Source organism: Pinus tabuliformis, chromosome Q (genome assembly GCF_031772625.1).
Source record: "Pinus tabuliformis cultivar Carrire ecotype Pingquan chromosome Q, CPIR1, whole genome shotgun sequence".
NCBI lineage: Eukaryota > Viridiplantae > Streptophyta > Pinopsida > Pinales > Pinaceae > Pinus > Pinus tabuliformis.
The window spans coordinates 1,361,964,625-1,361,992,531 of NC_142296.1; the positions used below are offsets into that span (position 1 = coordinate 1,361,964,625).

At 42.3% G+C, this 27,907-nt stretch overlaps 1 protein-coding gene across 3 annotated transcripts in view; it reads left to right on the top strand.

The window, feature by feature from the left end:
• The window catches only part of LOC149224983 (flavin-containing monooxygenase FMO GS-OX-like 4), a 320,681-nt gene that overhangs the window by 229,144 nt on the left and 63,630 nt on the right, over positions 1-27,907 (top strand). Inside the window, exons 6-7 of one of the 3 annotated variants that reach the window (XM_089386382.1) lie at positions 19,288-19,459; positions 19,584-20,255. In XM_089386382.1, coding sequence (XP_089242508.1) covers positions 19,288-19,459; positions 19,584-19,687 — 276 coding nt within the window. In that variant the 3' untranslated portion in view covers positions 19,688-20,255. Of the gene's footprint in view, positions 1-19,287; positions 19,460-19,583; positions 20,256-27,907 lie in introns of those variants that run through there. The other 2 variants (XM_089386380.1, XM_089386381.1) reach the window with 2 other exon arrangements.

The following is a 27,907-nucleotide window of genomic DNA, read 5'->3' on the forward strand; positions in this document are numbered from 1 at the left end:
AGAGGAATTTAATAAAAATATTATCAACCATGAATAAGATGACCCACATAAAGTTTTGCCCTAGTTGCCAATTTTAACAGAATGCCCTCAAGAGTACTACCTCTCCTCGGAGATAGATATTCCGGCTGACTAATCACTGGATGAACGATCCCACAGCAACAATTGCAGCTTCCACTACTCTGCGTCACTCTGATAGGTACTGCGTCACCCTATCTGGCTCACCAGCACCCAATCTGCCCTACAAAAATCCTCCCAGCGCTTTCTCTTGGCCATGTATCAGCTCTGCTAGCCTCTGTGTAGCTACTGAAGCCTTTGCGTCTCCCATGCTGGCCTCTCCTAGCTCTGTGCAGCTCCCAGCTGCCTCTACGTAGCACCCAACGACCTTTGTGTCAACCTCTCGAGGCTCTGCGTTGTCTTTCTGGTACTAAATCTGCCTCTCTGCTATGTATTCACTGCCCCTCGTTGCTCATCACTGATTCACTTTTGCTTAGCAACCCCTCTCTAGCAAAATGAATGACTGATCACTCTAGTGTGTTCTCCAACTGACCCTCAAGCCTCCTCTTATACTTTTTTTGTTGGTCCTTCAACGACCGAGATTAAATCTCTAATCAATGGCTAAGATTAGATTTGGCTTGATCCATGACTTTTGGAACCTTCTAACCCAGTTTTATATTAATACCCATTAATATTTTATTTTTCCTAAGTTTAGACTTAGGAACTCCATTAAAAATATTAATTATTTTAATATCTCCCAAACCGGTTAGAATCTGCCCAAACCATTTCTGGGTCTTGGAGATCTCATGTGCTTTAGCCTCTCCACCAATTTTCATGGCTAGAGCACATCCGATGCTACCCCAAATCAACACTCCCTCTTAGCAAGGACTGTGCTCTAGTAATACTCCACACTGAGCATCACTCTCATTATATTGCACCGGTCTCTATGTTGATGCTAAGCCTCCCTGCTCAACATCCTCTGCACTGCTGCATCTTGTACTACTGCCCATGGCCTTGCCACTACCACTGCTGCATCTGTACAACAACTCCCTCTGCATCCGTGTTGCTGCTGGTCCATACTCCCAGCATTGCATCCCCCTCTTATCATGTTGCATCGTGCTGCCCATAGCAGTGGCACTGCTAACTACTGCACTGCAACTCAGTTACTGAGAAGTAAGTAACGGATCCACCCAACTCTGACATCCCTATCAGGCTAGAGACACTCACGATGCTGAAGCTCCCCCTGCCGCTAACAAGTGCTCTCTCTACTGAACTCTATGTTGTTGCAACAACTCCCTGCATCTCACACCATTGCACACCTTTCTGTGCCATCCTACACTGGTGCAACATTCTCGTGCCTCTCGCACTGTTGCAACCTTCTAGCCTCGGTTGTCCCAAGACTCCTGCACTATAGTACTCTCTGTTGCTCCATCCGCCAGTCCTGCCACTCCTCTTCGAGGCTCCCATAACAAGGTATAATCCAAGAGGTTGGGTACCTCAAGGATCTTGCCCCTCATCTCCTGTAGTCCGTCTGACTATAGCTTGATGTCTCCCCACTTCTTCTCAAGTGGCACATGAGCACTCATGGCACAATCTTCATCCTCCTCGACTTCTTTCTCAGCCTTCGCTGGCGCTGCCTTGGACTCAGAAGCCTCTCCCTTGTTCTTCTTCCTCGGACACTGGTTCGCAAAATGACCCAGTTCCCCACAATGGAAGCACTTGACCTTGGAGAGGTCCTTCTTCTTCTGTTTCTCCTGCTTTCCCATAGATGCTAGAGCCGCATCCTCTTATTCCTCCTTCTTGATCCTGACCCCTTTACCTTTACTCCTCGGCTTGGTCAGCCATCTGATCTCTTCTTGACGAAGAGCCGCCCATAGTTCTTCCCAATCTGGAAGACTTGTCCTGCCCAGTATGTTCTGGACAAATACCTCCCAATTCTTGGAAACTGCATTCAGTGCAGTCCTCGCCTTCAATTCCTCATCCAGCATGGGCCCTATGGAAGTTCTCTAGTCACGGATCTCCTTCAAGCAACCGAGGAAGACATCTATCTGCTCTCCCTTCTGCATCTGGTATGATCGCAACTGATTTTCAAGTAACATCTTCCTCTGCATGGAAGTATGCTGGTACAATTTCTTCAGGGCCTCCCACATCTCATTTGTCGTGTCCTTCTCAGCAATATGCGACACCGCATGATCCTTGACCCCATCAAGGATGATGCACTTCGCCCTGGCCATTGCCTCCTCGTACTTCTCATTTTCAGCTGGGTCAACTAGGATTGCTATTGTTTTCAAGGCGAAGTCCTTGATGCGATATCTGTCTAGAATAGACAAGATCCTGGCCTTCTAGACCACGAAGTTGGATGCTCTGTCCAACCAATCTTGATCTCTCAGTCCATTCACGGCCATTATGCTCCTCTTCTCTCGACTCCTCCGAGTCTCTCTACTTCCCTCCTGGAAGTCCTATGTTCAACTCCTGCTAAGTCTCTCAACTTCTGGTCTAGAAGTTCTTGGTTCGACTCCCTTTGAGTCTCGATTTCCCTTCTAGAAATCCTTCTGCCAATGTCAAGTTGCCCCACTCCGATGGTTTGTGCAATTGCATCACTGATCCGGATTCCTTGGCTAGAAATCCGCCTCGACAACAACTCCCTCCACCTTGGTCTTGCCCTGTTAGGTACTATTTTGACCACAATACCCCACCACCTTCGCTCTGCAAATTACCCACAACCTCCTATACCCCAGCAACTAAAGGATTTAGCCACTTGGCTCTACGCAATCCCAGCACCAGCAAATCAGCTCTCCCAGCCAACTGCGTCAGCCCTCCTGGCCTCTGCATGGCTCTGCGTGAGCCTGATTCTGCCTCCCTTAGCTTCTATGCTGTCTTTCTCTGACCTAAAATGATGATGCAGTCCCTCTGCATCACTCCTTCCTTTGTCACCTTCTGCAAGGATCAACTCTATCACTCGGGACAGCTGAATCTGCTGCAAATGCTCTGCTCGGCTGATGCCTTCAGTTTTCCTGTGATCTGCAACCACGCTCTGATACCATGTTGGAATTTCTAAGTTTAACCTATTAGAAATTCTTCCTGTACTATCTAGTTTATTTCTTCCTACTTGTTTAATTACTTAACAAGTTATTTACCATGTAAATACTGAAAATAAACACAAATACAGTATCAACATCTATAGATCATCAATTGAAAGAAAACAAGCACACAAGTGACACCGTTATTTTTGGACTAATGTCCCTAAAAAAACCCAAGGTGGGAAAACTGGTGCGGCTATTTAGAGGGTTTTATTATTATGCAGTTTTCAGAATACAACTAGGGTGCCGAACATGGTTCACCCAATAGAGAATGCCCTCGACAGTAGTACCTCTCCTGAGAGATAGATATTCCTGCTTACTAATCACCGGATGAACGATCCCACAGCAACAATTGGAGCTTCCACTGCTCTGCGTCACTCTAATAGGGACTGTGTCACCCTATCTGGCTCACCAGCACCCAGTCTGCCCTACCGATTAGAATCTGCCCAAACCATTTCTGAGTCTTGGAGATCTCATGTGCTTTAGCCTCTCCACCAATTTTCATGGCTAGAGCACATCCAATGCTACCCCAAATCAACACTTAGGTCCCACACTTGCTCCTATCCACATTATAATGTTGAAGAACGATGGTATATCATAGCTAGTACACAAATGGTGGCATCTTCTATGAAGTAAACCCCCACCATACAACCATCCACTTGCACCTACTAATTAATGTGTTGGCCTTGGAACTGTTCCTTCCCTTAGGGTTGGAAGCACCTAATAGGGCCTCTAGATAACCCTCCCATATCTATGCATAGTAACTTGTTTACAAACCCTAAGCTAGAAAAGCATTTTGAAGATGATGCTTGTGTAAAGTACTTTAGTGCCTTTTGCATTAAATATGGCTCAATCTAATAATTTAATGATTACTTTACCTATGATGATGTTCTCACTTGATTTTGAGGGTATGTAACTCCCAGGTACAACTGCAATCCCTTGAGGCATTGCTTGACTTCTCTAGCATTTCAAAGAGGATACCATGCCCCATTTGATGACTCCTAAGGCACCATGCTTAGGGCATTGATGAGTTTGAGAAAAGTGTTGACCTTAGGATGTATCCAACATTGATCACGACATTCTCCTCTCGCTCCAAAGCTTGAAACGTTGTTCACTAAAACCAAAACATTTCTTAGAAAGATGTTCTCTCGAGTCCACAGTAAGGACCCAGGTTGGCTTTGTACCTTCTTGTGGATGTTGCCTTGTTCCTGGACTAATTTATTAGTGGTGATGACTTAGGATCCCTTTGGAAGGGATGGTACACCTCTTTGGAGGATGATGGCATGCCCTATCCTTGTGACGTCAACCTCATGAGAGGCCTAGAGTGATGAAGGGAGCTTGATTGATGACAACATGATGATGAGGAGGGATTTGTTTAATGATGCACACTTGTTGATGAGGATATGGATTTGAGTGAGGAGCACTCTTTGACCTATCCTTGGCACCCTATTGATGGAGATCTTTACCAGGATGTCACCCTTGGAGGACATTTTGTTCACATTTTGCTTGGAGGAATTTTCTCTGGCTAGCATCAGTGGGTCCTCATAGGAGATTGCAAGACAGACATGGACCCTTCGCAGGTTATGGGAGACACCTATTAAAACTAGGGAAATCTCATGGGCTATTGATCCTAGATGGGCTTCCTTGTTTCCTAGATTCAAATGATTTTATCTGCTTTCCTCATAACGGTGGAGCTACTGTAGTGGACTATGACCTAGACAACTAGGACCTCCTCCCCCAGATCCAACACATCTCAGTGTCTTGCCTCACTTTGGTTAACCACAATCTCCTCTCCTTCGCCCTTTCTACATCCCCTTCTTCTCTCCTCGTACCCCTCCCATCCCCTTATCCAGTTGTACCACCTTTATTTTCGATAGAGATTATGCAGATGCATACAATGTTGGAATTTCTATGTCTAACCAGTTAGAAATTCTTCCTGTACTATCTGGTTTATTTCACCTACTTGTTTAATTACTTAACAAGTTATTTACCATGTAAATAATGAAAATAAACACAAGTACAGTATCAACATCTACAGATCATGAACTAAAAGAAAACAAGCACACAGGTTACACCATTATTTTCTGACCAATCTCCCCGGAAAAACCCAATGTGGGAAAACCGGTGCAGCTATTCAGAGGATTTTATTATTAAGCAGTCTATCTGAGTACAACTGGGTGCCTAATCTAGCTCATTCGACAGAGAAAAATACACGGCAACAATACCTCTATATTCGGAAACAGGTATTCATAAAACTTGTCCCACGAAACCCTCTCCGGCACAACTGAAGCTCAGCGCTGGCCCTTCTGGCCTCTGCGTCAGCCTCCTGCTGACCTGCATCAGCCCCAGGATTCCTTTCATCAGCCCTCTGAGGCACTGCGCAGCCTCTAGGAGCCTCTACGTCACTCCCTCTGCCCTCTGCATGGATGACGCAGTCTCTTTGGGCTCTGCACTGCCTTTGCTGGGCTCTACATAGCCTAGACTGACTGCTGCTTTGGCTATATCCGCTTTTGTGCTAGTCTCCCAGTATTGTCCCTGCCTCTCTGTCTCGTACTCACTATCCCTCGCTACTGATCACTGATTCAACTTTTCTTAGCAACCCTGATCTAGCAAAATGAATGACTAATCACTCTGGTGTATTCTCCAATTGACCCTCAAGCCTCCTCTTATACTTTTCTCGTTGGTTCATCAACGGCCAAGATTAAATCTCTAATCAATGGCTAAGATTAGATTTGGCTTGATCCATGACTTTTGGACCCTTCTAACCCAGTTTTATATTAATACCCATTAATATTTTATTTTTCCTAAGTTTAGACTTAGGAACTCCATTAAAAAAATTAATTATTCTAATATCTCCCAAACTAGTTAGAATCTGCCCAAACCATTTATGGGTCTTGGAGATCTCATGTGCTTTAGCCTCTCCACCAATTTTCATGGCTAGAGCACATCCGATGCTACCCCAAATCAACACTCCATCCTAGCGAGGATTGTGCTCTAGTAATACTTGTCACTGAGTATCACTCTGATTATCTGATGCCGGTCCTTGTGTTGATGCTAGCCTCCCCACCCAACATCCTCTGCACTGTTGCATCCTGTACTACTGCCCATGGCCCTGCCACTGCCACTGCTGCATCTGTACGACAGCTCCCTCTGCATCCGTGCTGCTGTTGGTCCATCCTCCCAGCACTACATCTACACTGTATCCTCTTCTCCTCATGTTGCATCGTGCTACTGCATACTGCTATTGCGCTGCAACTCAGTTACTGAGAAGTAAGTAACGGATCCACCCAACTCTGACATCCCTGTCAGGCTAGAGATACTCCCGATGCTAAAGCTCCCTCTGTTGCTAACAAGTGCTCCCTATATTGACCTCTGCGCTACTGCAACAACTCCCTGCATCTCGCACCGTTGCACACCTCTTTGTGCTATCCCGCACTGGTGCAACATTCCCGTGCTTCTCGCACTGTTGCAGCCTGCTAGCCTCGCGCTGTCCGGGGACTCCTGCACTATAGCACTCTCTGTCGCTTCATCCGCATCCGTCTCTACTGACATCTGCCAGTCTTGCTACTCCTCTTTGGGGCTCCCATAGCAAGGTATAATCGAAGAGGTTGGGTACCTCAAGGATCCTGCCCCTCATCGTCTGTAGTCCTCCTGACTACAGCTCGATGTCTCCCCACTTCTTCTCAAGTGGCACATGAGCACTCATGGCACAATCTGCATCCTCCTTGACTTCTTTCTCTACCTTCGTTGGCGCTGCCTTGGACTCAGAAGCCTCTCCCTTGTTCTTCTTCCTCGGACATTGGTTCGCAAAATGATTCAGTTCCCCACAATGGAAGCACTTGACCTTGGAGAGGTCCTTCTTCTTCCGCTTCTCCTACTTTCTCGTAGATGCTAGAGCCGCATCCTCTTCTTCCTCCTTCTTGATCCTGATCCCTTTACCGCTACTCCTCGCCTTGGTCAGTCATCTAATCTCTTCTTGACGAAGAGCTGCCCACAGTTCTTCGCAATCTGGAAGACTCGTCCTGCCCAGTATGCTCTGGACAAATACCTCCCAATCCTCGGAAACTGCGTTCAGTGTGGTCCTCACCATCAATTCCTCATCCGGCGTGGCCCCTATCGAAGTTAGCTAGTCACGGATCTCCTTCAAGCAACCGAGGAAGACATCTATCTGCTCTCCCTTCTGTATCTAGTATGCCCTTAGTTGATCCTCCAAGAGCATCTTCCTCTGCACGGAAGTATGCTGGTACAATGTCTTCAAGGCATCCCACATCTCCTTTTCCGTTACCTTCTCAGCAATATGTGGTACCACATGATCCTTGACCCCATGAAGGATGATGCACTTAGCCTTAGCCATTGCCTCCTCGTACCTTTCATTAGCTACCGGGTCAACTAGGATAGCTATCACTCTCGAGACGAAGGCCATGAGGCGATGTCTGTTTAGAATGGACAAGATCCTGGCCTTGTCAACCACAAAGTTGGACGCTCCATCTAGCCTATCCTGATCTCTCAGCCCATTCACGGCCATCTCGCTGCTCTTCTTTTGACTCCTCCGAGTCTCTCTACTTCCCTCCTGGAAGTCCTCTGTTCGACTCCTGCTCAGTCTCTCAACTTTCCATCTGGAAGTTCTCGGTTTGACTCCTTTTGAGTCTCGATTTCCTTTCTGGAAATCCCTCTTTCAACGTCAAGTTGCCCCACTCTGATTATTTGTGCAACTGCACCACTGATCCAGATTCCTTGGCTAGAAATCTGCCTCGGCAACAACTCCCTCCCCCTTGGTTTTGCCCTGTTAGGTACTATTCTGACCATAGTACCCCACCAGCTTCGCTCTACAAATTACCCACAACCTCCTATGCCCGAACAACTGAAGGATTGAGCCATTTGGCTCTGCGCAATCCCGACACTAGCAAATCAGCTCCCTTAGTCAACTGTGTTAGCCCTCCTGGCCTCTGCGTGGCTATACATGAGCCTGGTTCTACCTCCCTTAGCCTCTGTGCTGCCTTTCTCTGGCCTAGAATGATGATGCAGTCCCTCTGCGTCACTCCTTCCTCTATTGCTTTCTACAAGGATCGACTCTGTCACTCGGGACAACTGAATCTGCTGCAAATGCTTTGCTTGGCTGATGCCTTCAGTTATCCTGTGATCTGCAACCATGCTTTAATACCATGTTGGAATTTCTAAGTATAACCCATTATAAATTCTTCCTGTACTATCTGGTTTATTTCACCTACTTGTTTAATTACTTAACAAGTTATTTACCATGTAAATAATGAAAATAAACACAAGTACAGTATCAACATCTACAGATCATCAACTGAAAGAAAACAAGCATACAAGTGACACCGTTATTTTGGACCAATGTCCCCGGAAAAACCCAATGTGGAAAAACTGGTGCAGCTATTCGGAGGGTTTTATTATTAAGCAGTTTATCTGAGTACAATTGGATGCCTAATCCGGCTCACCCGATAGAGAAAAATACACGACAACAATACCTCTATATTTGGAAACAGGTATTTAGAAAACCTGTCCCACGAAACCCTCTCCGGCACAACTGAAGCTCAACGCTGGCCCTTCTGGCCTCTGCGTTAGCCTCCTACTGACCTGTGTCAGCCCCAGGACTCCCTACGTCATCCCTCTGAGGCACTGCGCAGCCTCTAGGAGCCTCTGCGTCACTCCCTCTGCCCTCTACGTGGATGACGCAGTCTCTCTGGACTCTGCGCTGCCTCTACTGGGCTCTGCGTAGCCTAGACTAACTGCTGCTCTGGCTCTCTCCGCTTTTGTGCTGGTCTCCTAGTATTGTCCCTGCCTCTCTATCTTGTACTCACTGACCCTCGCTGTTGATCACTGATTCAACTTTACTTAGCAACCCCGCTCTAGAAAATTGAATGATTGATCACTCTGGTGTATTCTCCAACTGACTCTCAAGCCTCCTCTTATACTTTCTCGTTGGTCCATCAACGACCGAGATTAAATCTCTAATCAACAACTAAGATTAGATTTGGCTTGATCCATGACTTTTGGACCCTTCTAACCCAATTTTATATTAATACCCATTAATATTTTATTTTTCCTAAGTTTAGACTTAGGAACTCCATTAAAAATATTAATTATTTTAATATCTCTCAAACCGGTTGGAATCTGCCCAAACCATTTCTAGGTCTTGGAGATCTCATGTGCTTTAGCCTCTCCACCAATTTTCATGGCTAGAGCACATTTGATGCTACCCCAAATCAACATACAATACCTCCCTGAAGTGTTGCTCCCTCCCATCTCTGACTTTAGAGCCTTAGACACAACCATAGCTAAATATGAAACTTTCTAGGGCTCTCATGGAAGCCACCCTTGATTCCTATCCCCATTCCACTTGCAAGTCTCGTCGCCCTCAAATTATCCCTGATACCTGTCCTATGAATCGTTGGTTTGATGATGAGGGGAAATCTTTCCATAAATGCCTATGCCTCAAGCTTACGCATGACCCAACTTCCTCCCCTAACCTCCGCTAAGGTTATCGTAGGCTACTTCGCTGCAAAAAAAAACATTCTTCTCTCAATGAAGATGAGAACTTTTTGATGCTCTCTACTGCTCCCCGAAATTTTTTTGTATGGCCTTCTTTCCTAGACATCACGCCATCTCTTTCTCCCTTGACCCCAATAGCATTTTCTCCCAAAACACCTCCCTTTATGATATCCCTAGACAACCCCCCAACAAGATCCCCTCCCCTCCCACCTTATGCTATCTCTTTTCTGAATTGGCAATTGGGAAAGAAACCAAAGCTTTGAGTACCAATAGAGCAGCTGATTAGGATGGGTTTGAAGTTGAATTCCTTAATATTGCATTTAGTTGCTTGAGTCACACATTGCGAATCTTTTTAACCATCTGGTTTGTTTAGGATTCCCCCCTCTTGGGCAAGACACATTATCTATCCAATACACAAATTTGGGAGTAGTGTTGATCTGAATAACTACATAACTATCATGGTGGGCCTCACATGCTTCAAGCTTTATGCCACAATTTTACACCAATGGATTTATGAGGAATTGGAGAATCAACATCTCCGAGCTAGAGGGCAAGCCAACTTCTGCCCAGATTACTAAACGATTGATCGCATCTTCACCGTCAGAGCCATCATTGAGGAGGCCTATCATTGCTCATCACAGGTTTACAATTGATTTGTATCTTTTTGGAGAGCTTTTGACACGATTTCGAGGGAGGCATTATTCCAAAGACTCCATAACATTGGCATATAGGAGACCCTCTTAACTATTATCATGAGACTCTATGAGCCAATGCTAGAGCGCCTCAAGATGGCCCATTGTCTTTTAGACTTCATTCAAAGTACCAATGGGGTGAAGTAGGTTGTCCCCTCTCTTCGACTCTCTTTGGGATTTATATTGATGAGCTCGAGTCTTTCGTCCTTGAGCACATACAAGAGGATGACAACCGCCTACTGCACCATGTTTTGATCTCCTTGGTGGCCTCTACTCTTGAGGGATTACAAAGACAGATTGACGTGTTGGCCAAGTTTTGTGACCTTCGACAGTTGAATGTAAACTTGGGTAAAACCAAGGTTCTGATCTCCAATGCCTCGAAGAACTCTATTGTAGAATGACACTTCTACTACTGTGGGATAGAGATTGAGATCACCACATCTTACATCTACTTGGGGCTATTGTTCACACAACCCAAATTTGGTATACAACATGCACTCCAACCACGGTTCAGTGAAGGTTATGGCTCCCTAGCCCTGATTGAGCAATGGTGTTTCCAGGCATAGTTCCAGGACATCTTGTCCAAGCTCCACCTCATGGAGGCCATTGTTAGACCTAGAGTCTTGTATTACTCTGAGATTTGGGGACCCAATTTGCTACAGTCAGATTGGGCCCTGATGGAGAGAGTCTAGACCTTGCTTCTTGTTGAATTTTGTAGCTATGGTTAGTCTTCATAATTTTTATTTTAGCCCTTGAAATGATTAATATAAGACATGTTGTTCATGTTGGTTTCAAAAGAGAATTTTCAATTTTTGGCTCCAAACTTGACATGTCGCCCCTCCTTCAAGTCAAGTCGGCCCCAATTGAAGAGACACCCATTCAGGCTAGCCATAACACTATATATAAGGCACTCGACCTCCTCCACAAGGCACAATTCAATCTCACACATAACAAAGTATCTTTTGGGCATCCAATCGAAGGAGAAGAAGAAGAAGGAAAAAAAAGGACAAAAACATCTCAAAGTATCTTTTGTATCTCTCTTTGACTTCACATATGTGGTTCTCTCTCTTGTAGATTCACACGTGTGAACTTTTGGGCAGCAGGTCCAAAATTTTGGGTAGCAGTTTCTGGGCAACAGGGCCGGGAAGATTCTAGGAGGCCGAATTTCAGCCTAGGTAGATCAGACAGGGCCGAGTTTGTTGGGCATAAGATTGACTTGACAAGAGGGAACTTTGACTAGGTTCGATCATTGTATTGTTGGTTAGTTTGACCATCATATTTGACTAGAAGAATTAGGTGTATCTCTTGTTGAACTGAAGAATTTATCTAAGGAAAAGGTTGTTGGGTTTTTCCCCCAAATGGGTTTTTCCTAGGGTAAATCTTGTGTTATCTTTGTGCATTGTGATCTCTACTGTCCTTGTGCATTTATGGTTGAATTTCTGAAGTGTAATTGCTCAATGATAAACTGGCAATGCTAAAAGAATATCTACATCATTAGAAGTAATTATCAATTTTCAAAAATTAGAGCTTGCATCTATTACGCTTGAAAAATCAACACTTCTTTAGCATAATATTTGCTGCAAATGCACAATTCTGCAACCCACTATTCAGGCAAGTTCAAGGTCCACCCATTTCACCTTGAGGTCCTTTTCCGCTTGGTCTCTTTCTTCCATCGAGTCAGGGCTTACAGAGATTTTTCCAACAGGAGAGAGAGATACCCCTATCTTACACTTCGTTCTTCGGAGGCCATCGCTTTGGCTACCCCCTTAGGTCGTGCTCGTGGATGTTTCATAGGGGCATCTCAGCTCCTACAATCGATGACCATCTCCCCAGAGCACCTTCCTCCATTTAGTTTCTCCCTTAATGGACAAACTCATCTCTTACTGACTCGACAAACAATGAATCAGGCGATCAGAGAGGATATCTACAAATTATACATTCAGGCCACTTGAACTGTTGAAGTTTCTAAGTTTACTTAGTTTAGAAACCCTTCATGCACTTTTTCTGATTTATTCCTACCTACTTGTTATTTTTCATTAACAAGTTATTTACAAAGTAAATACTGAAAATAAACACTAGTGCATGCTCAACATATTATAGATCAACAATTAAAAGAAACAAGAACAAACACACCACATGACACCATTATTTTTGGACCAATGTCCTTGGAAAAACCCAATGTGGGAAAACCGGTGTAGCTATCTGAGGATTTTCTTATTAAGCAATATCAGAGTACAATCTGGGTGCCGTAACTGGCCTACCCAACAAAGAATTTCCTTAGCAGCTATACCTCACAGTTTGAGAGAAATCTCCTAGCTAAAACCCTGGAAAACCCTTCCGGCAGCTCCTCAGCACAAAACTGCTCCTGTAACCCCAACATCTGCGCAATCAGGATTGCGTCAGCCCCTCTCTGTCTCACGCTAGCCCTGCGTCAGCTTTTCTAGGCCTACATCAGCCCCAGGAGGCCCTGCGTCAGCTCTGGGAGCTCTGCGTCAGCTGCGCTGGCCCCTCTGGTGCTCTGCACAGCACTTGGCTGCCTCTGCATGGCCTTGCATGAGCCCTTGCAAGCTCTGTGTCACCCTCCCGGCACAGTCTCTGCCTTCTCTGTTCCTCTGTAGTCAATGCCCCTCAGCTGCTCTCCCGATCACTAATTCTATCTCTCTTAGCAAACCTCACTCTAGAGAATAGAATGACTAATCATCTGGTGTGATCTCCAAGTGACCCTCAAGCTTCCTCTCATACTTTTCTTGTTGACAATTCAACGGCGGAGATTAAGTCCCTAATCAACAGCTAAGATTAGATATGGCTTGATCCATGTCTTTTGGACCACTCTAACACAGATTCATATTAATACACATTAATATTTTATTTTCCCTAAGTTTAGACTTAGGGACTCCATTAAAAATATTAATTATTTTAATATCTCCTGGTCTGTTTAGAATCTGCCCAAACCTTTTCTGGGTGTTGGAGATCTCATGTACCCCAACCTCTACACCAAATTTCGTGGCTAGAGCATATCTGATGCTACCCCAAATCAACACTCCCTCTTAGCAAGGACTATGCTCTAGCAATACTCCTCACTGAGTATTACTCTGATCATCCGGCATCAGTACCTGTCCTAATGCTAGGCCGTCCTGCCCGACATCCTCTGCACTACTGCATCCTGTACTGCTGCCCATGGTTCTGCCACTGCCACTACTGCATCTGTATGACAGCTCCCTCTGCATCCATGCTGCTGCTCGTCCTTCCTCCCAGCACTGCATTTGCACTGCACCTCCTCTCATCATGTTGCATCACGCTGACCACTACTGCACTACAACTCAGTTACTGAGAAGTAAGTAACTGATCTCCCAACTGACCTCCCTGTAGGGCTAGAAACACCCACTGATGTTGAAGCTCCCTCTGCCGCTGACAAGTACTCCCTCTCTCTGACCTCTGCGTTGCTGCAACAACTCTCCTACATCTCGCATCGTTGCACACCTCTCTGTGTCGTCCTGCACTGGTGCAACACTCCTGTGCCTCTCGCACTGTTGCAGCCTGCTAGCTCTGTGTTGTCTCAGGACTCCTGCACTGTAGCTTCCTTTGCCGCTCCATCTGCATCTGTCTCTACCCACCCAGCCAGTCCTGCCACTCTTCATCGGGGCTCCCATAGCAAGTTCGAATCCAAGAGGCTAGGTACCTCGAGGATCCCGCCCCTCATTGCCTGTAGTCCACCTGACTACAACTCGATGTTTCCCCACTTCCGCTCAAGTGGTGTGTGTGCACTCATGGCACAATCATCATATGCCAAAACTTCCTTCTCTACTCGTGCTAGTGCTGCCTTAGTCTCGGAAGATTCTCCCTTACTTTTCTTCCTTAGGCACTAGGTCGCATAATGACCCATCTCCCCACAATGGAAGCACTTGATCTTGGAGAGATCTTTCTTCTTCTGCTTCTCCTGCTTTCCCTTATATGCTAGGGCCACATCCTCCTCCTCCTGCTTGAACTTGATCCCTTGATTGCCGTCTTATCTCTTCCTGGCGAAGAGCTGCCCACATCTTGTCCCAAGGTAGGAGAGTCCCTCTTCCTAGGATGCTCTGGACAAACACTTCCCACTCTTCTGAGACAAGATTCAGAGTTGTCCTCACCATAAGCTCCTGATTCGGTATCGCTCCTATAGCAGTCAACTGATCTCAGATCTCATTCAGTCCTCCGAGGAAGGAGTCAATCGTTTGACCCTTCTTCATCTGATACGACCTCATCTGGTTCTCGAGCAGCATTCTTCTCTACACAGAATTATGCTGGTACAGGTTCTTGAGAGCCTCCCACATCTCAACTGCCGTTTCCTTCTCAGCTATATGTGGTACCACAAGATCCTTGACCCCATCAAGGATAATGCACTTGGCCCTCACCATTGCCTCCTCATACTTGTCATTATCATTGGGGTTGACTGGGATAGCTATAACCTTCAAGGCGAAGTTCTTGACACGATTCCTGTCAAGCACTGATAAGATTCTGGCCTTCCAGACTGCGAAGTTCGATGCTCCGTCTAGTCTATCCTGGTCTCTTACCCCATGAAATGCCATGACGCTCCTCTACTTCCCTCCTGGAAGTTCTCTGTTCGACTCCTCTGAGTCTCTACTTCTCGTTTGGAAGTTCTCTTCTGGACTCCCTCTGAATCTTGATTTCCCTCTTGGAAATCCTTTTGCCGCTTGTCGAGATGCCCCCTACTTTGATCGTCTTGTGCAACTGCACTGCTGATCTGGGTTCCTCGGCTAGAAGCCCTCGATAATGTCACTCCTCTGGCCCTGCTCTGTCAGGTACTGTTCTCACTACAGTAGCTCACCAGCTCCACTCTGCAATATTTCTGCAACCTTCTAGACCCGAACAACTGCCTCTCTGTGAACTGTGTTAGCCCCTCTCTGCCTCTCGCTGCCTCTGCATCACCTTGGATGGGTCTGCGTGAACCCTAGGATGCCCTGCGTCAGCGCTCTGGCCCTCTGCGCCAACAACACTGACTTCTCTGAGGCTCTGCGCAGTTCCCGTCTTCTTCTGCGTGGCTCTAGTTGGCTCTGCCTCACACTCTCTTGGCTTCTACGCTGCTAGAAACAACTTCTGTCACCTCGAGACAACTGTTTTCTGCTGCTATTGCTTAGCTCGGCTGATGTCTTTTAGTCCTCCTATGATCTGCAATCATGCTCCGATACCATGTTGAAGTTTCTAAGTTTACTTAGTTTAGAAACCCTTCATGCACTTTTTTTGATTTATTCCTACCTACTTGTTATTTTTCTTTAACAAGTTATTTACAAAGTAAATACTAAAAATAAACACCAGTGAATGCTCAACATATTACAGATCAGCAACTAAAAGAAACAAGAACAAACACACCACATGACACCATTATTTTTGGACCAATGTCCCTGGAAAAACCCAATGCGGGAAAATCGGTGCAGCTATCTGAGGATTTTCTTATTAAGTAATAACAGTGTACAATCTGGGTGCCGTAACTGGCCTACCCAACAGAGAATTTCCTTAGCAGCTATACCTCACAATTTGAGAAAAATATCCTGGCTGAAACCTCGGAAAACCCTTCCAGCAACTCCTCAGCACAAAACTGCTCCTGCAACCCCAGCGTCTGCCCAATCTGGATTGCGTCAACCCCTCTCTGTCTCACGTTGGCCCTGCGATAGCCTTTCTAGGCCTGTGTCAGCCACAGGAGGCCCTGCGTCAACTCTGGGAGCCTCTATGACAGTTGTGCTAGCCCCTCTGGTGCTCTGCACAGCACTTGGCTGCCTCTGCGTGAGCCCTTGCAGGCTCTGTGTCACCCTCCTTGGTTGTTGTGCTACTCTCCTAGCACAATCTCTGCCTTCTCTGTTCCTCTGTACTCAATGCCCCTCAGCTGCTCTCCTGATCACTGATTCTATCTCTCTTAGCAAACCCTGCTCTAGAGAATAGAATGACTGATCATCTGGTGTGATCTCCAAGTGACCCTCAAGCCTACTCTTATACTTTTCCTGTTGACAATTCAATGGCCGAGATTAAGTCCCTAATCAACGGCTAAGATTAGATCTGGCTTGATCCATGTCTTTTGGACCACTCTAACACAGATTCCTATTAATACACATTAATTTTTTATTTTCCCTAAGTTTAGACTTAGGGACTCCATTAAAAATATTAATTATTTTAATATCTCCTGATCTGTTTAGAATCTGCCCAAACCCTTTCTGGGCATTGGAGATCACATGTGCCCCAACCTCTCCACCAAATTTCGTGGCTAGAGCACATCCGATGCTACCCCAAATCAACATGAACATCCCCCTCGACGAGCCTTGGGTCAAAGATGCCCTTATACCTAGAGCATTTTTTGGAGCCATTGGATGGCCTCATTGTCTGCCCCTCTTATACTCGTAGGCATTGGATGCACACCCTCAAGATCCCACTGGGGTAGCTTCAATTTGGGTCCCATCGATTTCAAGTGGAGACAAATCACCATATACCACGATCTGATAGGGTCTGCTAGTTGTGCCACCTACAAGAGCTGGAGACCGAGATGCACCTCATTTTTCGGTGCCCCATATACTATGAGATCAAAGGATGATATCATTGCCTATATAGGGAGTCTGGAGGATCCCTCTCTACCTTCTTCTGGTATCTTGACTAGAGATGCCTAGCCCTCTTCATCAGGGAGATATTTAGACACAAATATCAGATGCTACATACCTTGCCCCACTTGAGGATGATTTGGACAATTACATGATACTTTTAGGTTGATCCGGCTTATTGGAGCAATAAGTGATGAGTTGAGCTCTAGGATATTTCAAATAGTAGAGTAGTGAGACCTCGAGTCTCCCTTCAACCCCCCCCCCCCCCTTTGGGAGGCCAATCAGTATCCTTGATACCAATGTGGAGGTGCCGAATAACACATCAATTTACTCACACCCAGAGTGTCAAAGGGTTTAGTACTAGAAGGTTCCCAAACAACCCCCCCTGGCACCTGACGTGTTCCTCTCCAACACCAGTGGAGTAGCCAAAGGCTTATCCAAAGCTTATTTCCTTTGGTCTCAGATGTTAGGAGTATCCCTCGCTCCTACATCCCTCCTAGCATCATGCATCCAAACTCCTTTTGGATCCAGAGGACCCCAGTAACGAGCCAATGCCTTGTCCCCCCCCCTTGCCGTCAACTATCAGAGTCTGGCACTCTTGACATCATCGACTTCCATCCCTGGACTTACGCACTTAGCCTTCTACATGATCCGTTTATATACATATTTATGAGGCTGTTCTATTATTGGATCCTTCTTTACTTCATTTTATCCTAGATTTAGCTTGAGCATTTTCTAGGAGTTGCATTTGTACTCCCACATTGTACTCGTACTAGCTATATCCTTCTGTCCCATTGACCTATTTATGGTCATTCATTGGACATTAATAAAATTATCTTATCTTATCTTATGTTGGATTGATGAAGTGATGTTATGGTGAAGTGTGCTATTTAATCATATCTTCTTCCATTTTGTAAATATTGTATAATTAGGGTTTCTATGAAGCTTTCATGATATGCTGAATATTTTGTGGCTCTCAAACTTCCTTTGCAAGATTTGTCACCAAATATCCATCAAGGAAACTTAGAATAACATTCCTTGACTTTAAATCTCCAATTGATTGAAAGTTGCTGAGGTTAGATTGAGAGGTTTGTCTCTCTCTTACCAATCAAGGTCTTCAACCTTTGATCTTGCTCTTTTTGATTCCATATACCCAAGATCGATAAAGGCATTAGTCTTTGTGCGTCAATATTTCAAAATAAAATCATTTTCTTTTTCTTTTTTATTTATTTATGGTGAAGTAAGGTTAAGCTATGTAAAATCTGCATTAAATAGCATAAAATACCTTAAACATCATAGTCCTAGGGTTAGGTTTTGCGTATTTTAAATTGAAAAATAAAAAATATCATTTTATGCATTTTCAGCCACCTTTTTAGGGCTGACGCCTAGAGTTTGTAGTTGTTTATTGCATTCTCAGCCATTAAAAAATTTCTGTAATCTTTTCCTTGGTTTTCTTTTTAAATAACCTTTCCTTATTTATTGTTTATGATTAAATGTGGGTTGTTTTGCTATTGCTGCTATAAATTTTGCATGCTGTAAATTGTCTTTATTCAAATTCTAATTTATAACAACAATATTTAAATTTAAGGTAGCATGTGTTTGGAATCTATTTGCGCATAACTAATACTTATCTTACTCTCCAAACTTAGGCAAAGGTTCTTTGAACTCACTGCCTCATATCACCCGAAGCCCTACTTTATTGAATATTATTCTTGGCTTTATTTAGCAGAATTTTTGGAGGGTACTTACCCTGAGAATTCTTGGGATACTTAATCTCTGAGATCTGTTGGGGAAACCTTCCTTGTGGGGATAACATCTATCCACAGAAAAACAGGGAAACAGCAATTAGGGTGACAATTGTGGCTCATCCCATTTTTTCCCTTAACCTAGAGTGACTAGTGAAGCTTTGCTCTAGGGTGCTAGATTTTGCAGTAACAATCCCCATCCCTACTGGAGAAATTTGGTCGACTGCTGTCTAGAGTTGGAGAATTGTTTCTTGCTAAACCAATGTTTCCATATTACTTCATATACTTTCCCTTTCTTCACATGAACTCATATTTGAGAGTTTAATCTATAAAGTTAAACTGTGTCCAACAGCTGTCCAAATTTGCAAATATTTTTCAAATTTTTCATATTAATTCAAGCAAGCCTGTAAAGACTTAGAAAAATAGGGTTTTGCGTCTTATTCAGACCTGGTATACACTTCTGAATACCATGCCCACTCTATAGAATTATGATTTTATCTTACTGTATATTGATATGAGATCATATGTAAGAGCAATAAAGTGAGGTGAACCAGTGCAATTGAGTTTCAATATCTGGAAAGCTTTATTTTTGTGACCTTTTTTTATTTGAATGTTGGAATCTATTGTTGATAAGTATTCTTGATATGTATCTTGTCCTAAAAAAAGGTTCTTACTGTGACAGTCTGAATATGTTAACTGGCTTGCTGACCAATGTGGGTGTGCCCATGTGGAGGATTGGTGGGAAAAAATTTATGCATTGACTTTCAAATACAGAGCTTCGCATCCACAAACATATCGTGATGAATGGGAGTACCATTATTGGCTTGAAATAGCACTGAAGGGTCTGTCAAATGGTATGTTCACAATTTCTTTTATTTGTTTACCCTTATTTGTCTTCTTGATATTGTTTCGAGTTGAAAGAAAATTAGATAATGGAAAATGAGTAAAAGTTTTTCCTGCATTTTTTTCCCATGACAGTGAACTATGTACTACAGTACTATATCAGAGGGCTTTTCTTTTTGGTTGGAACTGATCTTTTTAGATCTAGGCTACGTGCTTTTACAGTAAAATATCACAGTTGAATGAACCAGTTCATCTTGGCCAATGTAAGCTCGACTAACAATGAAATATTTTAATGGCACGTGGGTGCTAGATAGTACTAGTAGATAATATGGCAGCTTAAATGTCCTCACTGAAATTTTGTCATTAGATCCTTCACCAATCATATTTTCTCTTCATTTTCTGGAATAGAAGAAGGCTATCTTTCCACATGCTGAATGCAGGTCGGTGCCATTTATGTTTGGAAGATGACCTTTCTTATGGTTACTGAATCACTCAGATTTTTCTATTGCAAGATGCATGCTCTCATACTCTAATTTTAGCTTCGAGTTCCTGTGAACCAACTTCCATGCAGAACCTAGCTAATCTTGTTACTTTTACTTAATAGTTGCCACACAGACGTCAATGAACAATTGAAGTTGCCAGTACTACGCTTTAAGAAGTTGGAAAACTGACATCTTCGCTTAATAAGTCAACATCCTATCCTTGACAAGTTGCTTTGCAGCACATGGGAATTAATGAGTGAGTGCCATTGTGGGGATTTAAAATCAGATATGATTCGCTCTCATATATTGTTTGAAATTAGTAGAAATGATTATGTTGAAACTTTTACATTGCAGAGAATAATTTTTCACAATCTCAGGTATTTCTTCATTGTGGGCTATCCTTTTTCTGACAGTAGAAGAATGTAGGTAAAATGATGTGCAACATTCCAAGCTGTGCACTAAATAAATGAAGATATTAGATGGCATAATTAATTAGGGAGGTTATTGGATTTCTCTCTGTATATATGCTTAATAATTTCGACAAATCATGCCCATCCATGCCATGCCCTCTTCATTGATAGAAAGAGAACATATGATAATTAACAGAGTGAAGAGAGGAAACAAGTTCCCAGAAGCACTTACAATGAGGATATATAAGCAAATTCTCGAGAACCATTCTTAGCTGAGTCTTTTGAGTGAACCAATTGATAGCAAAAGACGTGCTAATAAGTACTCACATCTATATATTGCAGCCTAAAAAGTGTACTTAAATTCTCTATGAACAATGCCCGTGGAATATTTCATGCCACATGTATCCAAAAGTATATGAGGGTGATTAATGATCCGAATTGGATCCTCACCAAACTTTGTAATAAGCATTTGGTTTTTTTACTTCTTGTAAATTTGTAAGAAGCATTTAATAGTTTTTTCTTTTTAATTATTTTATCTTTTTTTGGAAAAATTGGAAGTGAAAATGAACCATTGTGATGGTTGGCCTTCCAAAGGCAGCCCATTAAAAAAACAATGAAGTCTGTAGTGAAAGAGAAAGGAGGGAGATGCAGGGAGAACTTGGGAGGATAGTAGCAGAAATAAGAGCTTGAAAAGGGCAACCTACTTGAAGATCGGTGGACAAAGGAGTTAAGGAGCCTGTCTATGATGAGCAAAGGTGTCTCTGAGCCATGGCCATATGCAATTTTGTGTTGTAACAATAGACAAGATTGTGTGTGGCTCACCCCTCCATAATTATCTCCTGAGCTAAATAAAATCTCCATTAATTGTTGAGTTTCCAAGATAAATATTGTGTCTTGATGTGTGATTGAACAACACACTATGGATGTTTTCTTTCATCTTGTTGTTTTGGTTATATTAAATGAATCGCTGGAATGGAATCGAGCTGGTGCCTGTGTGGATGGAATTAGCTACAACTTTAGTCATTAACTAGAGGTTCACTGGTTAAACGCTGTGAAATGGTATGCTACAGGAAATAAATCCTCTAGTCCAACGTTGGTTAGTATTGAGTCTCGTCCATCCATGTACAGAACTAAATCACTCAAGAGTTCTTAAGCGACTTAGACAAGAATGGAATTCTCTTGTTCTGTGGGAGTCGAATGACCATTTTCTACAAATTTGCAATTCCAGTAATTGTAACCCTCTGTTGTTTCCTTATGACATGTTGAGCTATCCATTCACTATCCTCTCATTTTGACACATAAATATGACCAAGGAAAAATATATCCAGTGGCTTGTAATAGATATTCTGTGGAGCACCAATCATCAAGGTTTAGACGGCATGGGAAAGTTGGAATACAAACATCCCAATCGTGAAGGTCCACCTGTATAGTTCGGTTTCAGGTTCTATGAACAAAAGTGGGGAAATCTGCCTTTATACCCCGAGGAGGGAAGTAACTTTGACCACTCAAATATTCTAGAAGAAAATGATCATGTGAAAATCCATTTGAAGGTCAAAGCGGCTGTAGATCAGCGAAGAGGTGACGTTGATCAAATACGTTATGTCACAAATCATCATACCTTGCATTGTCTGATAAGAGGATTGACTTCAAAGCTTTATTTATTGCAAAGTCTTGCTGCATCCCTGGAAGCATTTTCATTCAATTAAATATTTTCCTCTATCTATGCTTGTGGCTTGAAGGCTTGAGAATGATCTCTCTTTTATGGTACACAACACGGAAGAAGGATGAGATGGATGCAGCTATTGATTAGTTGAACATAAAAATCTAGTGAGTGCATGTTTTGGCACATTTGAATGAAGCACTAGTGCATTGTGAATTTGGCATTGCACCCTGAATTTGAACAAAATCATTGAGCCCAAATTTGAACAAGGTTACCCGTTCAAAAACCAAGAAGAAAATTTAATTCTACAAAGGATATATGTTGACAAAACAGACAACTCATAGGTCCATCATTCAGGAATCATCTAGTATCAGAGCAGGTTTCAAGACTTGGAGAACACTTGCATGGTAAAAACTCATAGCCAATACAAAAATTAGTGAACAAGAATTGCTAGTAGGCCTACATACAATCAGAGGACCACTAAAGGCAGGGAATCCCACAAAGAAGATGGCAAGGAGGACCCAGATAGTATATTTTCTTAGCTGGATCAAAGCGTTGCTATATTGATAGAATTGATGATGCAGTTATTGGTGAAGAAAGATAGGGAAGCAAACTCAACAGAGATTGAGCACGAAGAAGGTAAGGCACACCAAGAAGAGCCCATGTGCAATTATTCTGGTAAAAACCATTCTTCAACTTTGGAAGGACCATTCTTCAACTTCCCATATCCTTCCAAAGTTGAAGAAAAACTTGAAATGCCCATGTATGATGGACAAATTGATGCCAAAGTCTCGAATAGCTAGTTTAAGGAAATGGAAGTTTACTTTTATCTTCAACAAATCCAAGAAACACAATAGATTTTCTTTGCCCATTTGAAGATGAATGGACATGCTTTGTTGTGGTGGAAGAGTTATGTGGATGCATTGATGATAGGTAAGAAGCCCATGGTTACAAAATTGGAGGACTTCAAGGCATTATTGAAGTCATAATTTTATCCCATATGCTACAGAGAAGAGTAGCTTATGAAGTGCCAATACCTTTGGCAAGAACAGGGGCAAAGAATGCAAGCATAAACTTTAATCTAGGCACGCCATTAGGTTGGGTATCTCTTTGGAAGAGTTAGGATGGTGGTGAAGTACCTTTGGAAGACTTTTTAGCCATATTCATGGTGTGAAAAGTGGAGATAAACATGTGCTATTTTGAAACAAAGTTCAAGTGAAGCACCAGAAGGTAAATGCTTTGTTTCACAATGGTTCTTACTGTAATCTGGTTTTGGAAAAACTAGTTGATGAGCTTGGTCTAGAAACTTATGATCTAGTGTATCCAAGCTCCTTAGCATGGTTGCGAATGAAACCTATTATGAGAATCACTCGGATATGTAAAATCAATCTTTCCATTAGTGCTAGCTATGTTAATGAAGTAGAATGTGAAGTTGCAGCATTAGACACCTATGTAGTGATGTTTGGTAGTCCGTATCTATGGGATAGGGATGCTACCTTCTACAGGAAAAAAGAATAACTACTTTAGTAACAAGAAAGGGGCAGGCAAGCAAGAAACAAGCCACCTTCATTAGTAATGGAATGGTGGATGTGAAGAGGCAAATGGAGGCCCTACACTTCCATCTCTTTAATGGTCCAACTTTTAAGGACCAACAACCTGCAAATGGGGAGGTGTGATATGAATTGAATACTCACCAAACTTTGTATAAGAACTTGGTTGTTTTACCTCGTATAAATTTGTAATGAGCATTTAATTATTTTTATTTTTAAATCATTTTGTCTTTTTTTTGACAAATTTGGAAGTGGAAACAAACCATTGCAATGGATAGCCTTCCAAAGGCAACTCATAAAAAAAACAATGAATGTTGTAGTGAAGAGGAAGGAGGGAGATACAAGGAGAACTTGGGAGGGTAGTAGCAAAAATGAGAGCTTGATGAGGGAAATCTATGTTGGAAATATTGTTGTCATTGATGTCAAAGACATGGGGAGACTACATATGTCCAAGATAAAAACTGGAAAATAAAGAATGTTGGAAATATTGTTTTTGAACTTTTGATACCCAATTTGGATACACTACCTTTGAAGAAATTTTTGCTCTAATTTCATAGCTCAAATTGGAGCATAAAATATATGGTTGGACAACTTATTTCAAGACCTTTCCAATGGTATATGGTGTTGTAAAAGTAACTAGGTTCGGTCTTCATAAATGTCTTTGTATTCATCTCATTATGATGTAAAGAAGAAATAAAATTATTTATTTGTTTATTAAGCATGGGTTTCATGCTTGTGTCATTGGTCTAATAGGTCAAGGCATCCATTGCATGCCTTTAGGGAAAGTCAATATAATTTGTAAGACCCCTTTTGGGGATATTGTGTCATGTAATTCTGTCCACAAAGTCTAAATTACCTCTAGCTACAAGTCAGCCTCAAGATCAAGTACAAGTTGGCTCAACTCCTGCTCAAGGCGGCCTAGTGACTTGTCGATTCATTGGGTAGATAAGCATATATATAAAGGGACTCGGATGCTTTTGGAGAACACAATCTTTGTAATTCAATAGTGAGGATTTGTGACTAGAAAGAGTAGTGAAGAAGACCTAATATTCTGCTCCTTTGACCGAAGTATCCAAGTCTAATAAGAGCGAAGGGATAGTGGTATTAGAGTAGTCCGAAGGTTGTAGTAAGTAGCACTAAGGAGATCCGAAGATAGCAAAAGATGGCACAATAGTATTATAGTGGGGTCCGAACACTCCTGAAGAAGATTCAAAGTTGCAGTCTTGTGACAATCATCCGAAATTGAAGTCCTGTGATCCGAAGTTGCAGTTGTATTTAGAGTATCTCAAAGTTATTACAAAGGACTCAGAATTGCAGTGGTATCTCAAAAGGCTTGGAAATTGCAGTAAGGAAGTGGCATCTTTTGTTGACTTGAGAAGACTTGTAGCTAGGAGGTGGTTTGACTTGGTCATTGGGTCTTGAGAAGTCTCATCTTTGATCTAATTTTATAAGGAGGAGATTGTTTGGGTTTTCCCATGTTGTGGGGTTTTTCCCTGTCAAGAAGCCTACATTTGGTGTCTTTTGTCTTTTGTATTTTTCATTTTGGTAATTGCTTGATGAAAGAGAACTAAAATAAGTAATAAGAAGACACAAACTTCACAAGTAATTATCAAGATAAGGAAAATCAATCTTGACCTACAACTACTTTGATTTTCCAACATGGTATCAGAGCTAAGGTGAAGAAGAGACATCACATCTAGAGAGCAGAAAGAAGTCCATCATTGTAGCAGCTTATTATTGTTGCAGAAGGTATCCCTCAATCAACAACGTCTAATCTAATTGCTTATACATGCAAGGAAAGCAATAACTTAGTAGCATATAACTACAAGGCATGGAAAAAGAGAATTGACTTAGCCCTTAGAGAGAATGATGTCATGAAGTCATTCTTGTAAAAGTCCCTGTTCTAGATTCAGAGGATGAAGAAGAAGTTGAAAAATATGAAGAAGGGGATGTCAAAGCTCAAAGAATTCTCTTTGAGAAAATATCTAATTCAGAATTAATCACAGTAGCAATCAATGCTTTACCTAGAGAGTGGGATGGTTTTGCAAGTAGCATTTGTGCAAAGAAAGATCCTCAATCATTTGAAGAACTATGGTCTCAATGCTCAACAAAAGAATCCAGAATAAAGGCTAGAAGTAATGCTCATCCTAACAATGAAACTTCTCAAGCCTTTGCAGCTAAGTCAAGGAAGAATTTTGATAAGAAAAAGAACAAAAATAGAGACATGTCCAAAGTCCATTGCTTTGGATGGACATTACAAATCAGATTTTCCTAAGAACCCTAAGAACAATAAAAGGAAAGAAAGGTCTGAAGCTGTAGAGCCCTCAAAGAAGCAGAAGGAAGATGTCAAGGACCTCTTCTATTAAGAGTAATGACTGGTGTATCATACACCAGGTTTGCAACATAAAAGTTTAGAAAATGGTCTAGCATGATCACATGCATAGAAAAATTGTTTTCTCTCTCATCAGAACTAGTAAAAAGAGGAAGAAGCAGAGCATCTTGATTTGACATTTCTCTTAGAAGAATCATGGAAGTAACACTACCTTGGATTGAGATGAAGGCTTTGCAACAACTTCCAATGATCATGAAGAACTAAGGTATGTAGATATGTTTAATTGTTTTATGCATATAGGGTCTAACATGAATCATATTAGGGTTTTTGGACATGTTTGGTTCTAGGGTTTGTAGTCTTCATCTTGTTGAAGGTTGTTGATATCTAAATTCTGTAAAACCCTTGATTCAAACTTGGAAACCCTAGTCTAGAGAGTAACTTTAACCCTAATCTATTTGTTCCCTCATAGAAAACCTATATTTTGGTCTCTAGGGTTTCTAGGTAGTCTAGGGTGAATGACAAACTCTAGTAAGGGTAGATTGGGATTTGAGATTCAAACCCTAGGGTTGATGTTTCAAAAGGAAATATCGAGATACTTAGGGTTTGGATATGAAATCCCTAGGAATTCTCACTCTCTAAAGATTCCATGGAATCCCTAGATTGTCAAAATCATAATCATGCTCTTGTACTTGTATATTTTGCTTGGTGGTACTTGTCAGTGAATGTTGTAGGTACATAATAAAGAAAGCAAAATGAGAAAGATAAGCAAAATTGATCTTATGCCATGAAGAGCATGATGGATGCAGGTAATGATAACTTGGTAATCAAGTTGGATCCTTGGGCACTCTGATAAAGGTAAACTCATATGAAGATGAACCATGAGGATGATTTAGACTGTCATGGTGAGTAGTGTAAGAAGATAACCTCAAGGTCTAGAAGGGAGATCACTTTCGTGAATAAGCTATGATCAACTTGAAGTTTGGGAAGGTTCAATAGAAAGCCTTCATTAATAAATTCGAAATGAAAGTGATGTGAAAGAGGGGTGACTTGGAATCTATCTTGTAAAGATGGTGATACTGTGAGAGGAAGCCATGCAAGAAATGATCGTTGGTGCTTATATGAAAGACAAGGAAGAATACTTGTGGTTGTGAAGTCGAGAATCTCCTATAGACTTGAGAGGGAGTAAAAGGAGTCTCCTTGAATAGGAGCAAGATCTATTCTCTGATTAAAAGGAGAATAGGGATGTCCTCCCTAATTGAGAGGGAGTATGGTTGGACATTGGTTCTCCCTGTGTCATGTACTAGACCAGGACTAACAGTCGTAAGTCTAGTGCATGCATCACAGATAGGAAGAATGATAACTTGTTTGGTTCTCCTTGTGTCAGGTACTTTGATGGATTAGGACTAATGTCCTAAGTCAAGTACATAGACATGGATAAGGAGAATGTTGGATTGGATAAGCATCTTGGAAAAACATTCTTAGAGTCATGTAATGTGATGGATTAGGATGGAGATCCTAAGTCACATGGACTTGGATAAGAATGGTTTGATGGTAGGATTACTCTGGGTATCCTAGGTGGAGTATGTACCATGATGAGGCAGTATGGTGTCCTATGGAATGCCTCTCAACATTGAGCTCTAATCTTGTGAGATATAGATTGTACCTATCAAGGCCTTGGGTAATGTGACAATTTTTGTTATGATGATTGATGCTTATCAATCTGGATCCCTTCTTATGAGAATATTTCAATTTGAGATGGACCTGTTGAGTCATTATGAATACCTCCCTAGTTAAGTGGGAGTGTTGGAAAAAGTAACTAGGTTCTGGTTTCATAAATGTCTTTGTATTCATGTCATTATGTTGTAAAGAAGAAAGAAAATTTATTTGTTTATTAAGCATGGGTTTCATGCTTGTGTCATTGGTCTAATAGGTCAAGGAATCCATTGCATGCCTTTAGGGAAAGTCAATATAATTTGTAAGACCCCTTTTGGGGATATTGTGTCATGTAATTTTGTCCATAAAGTC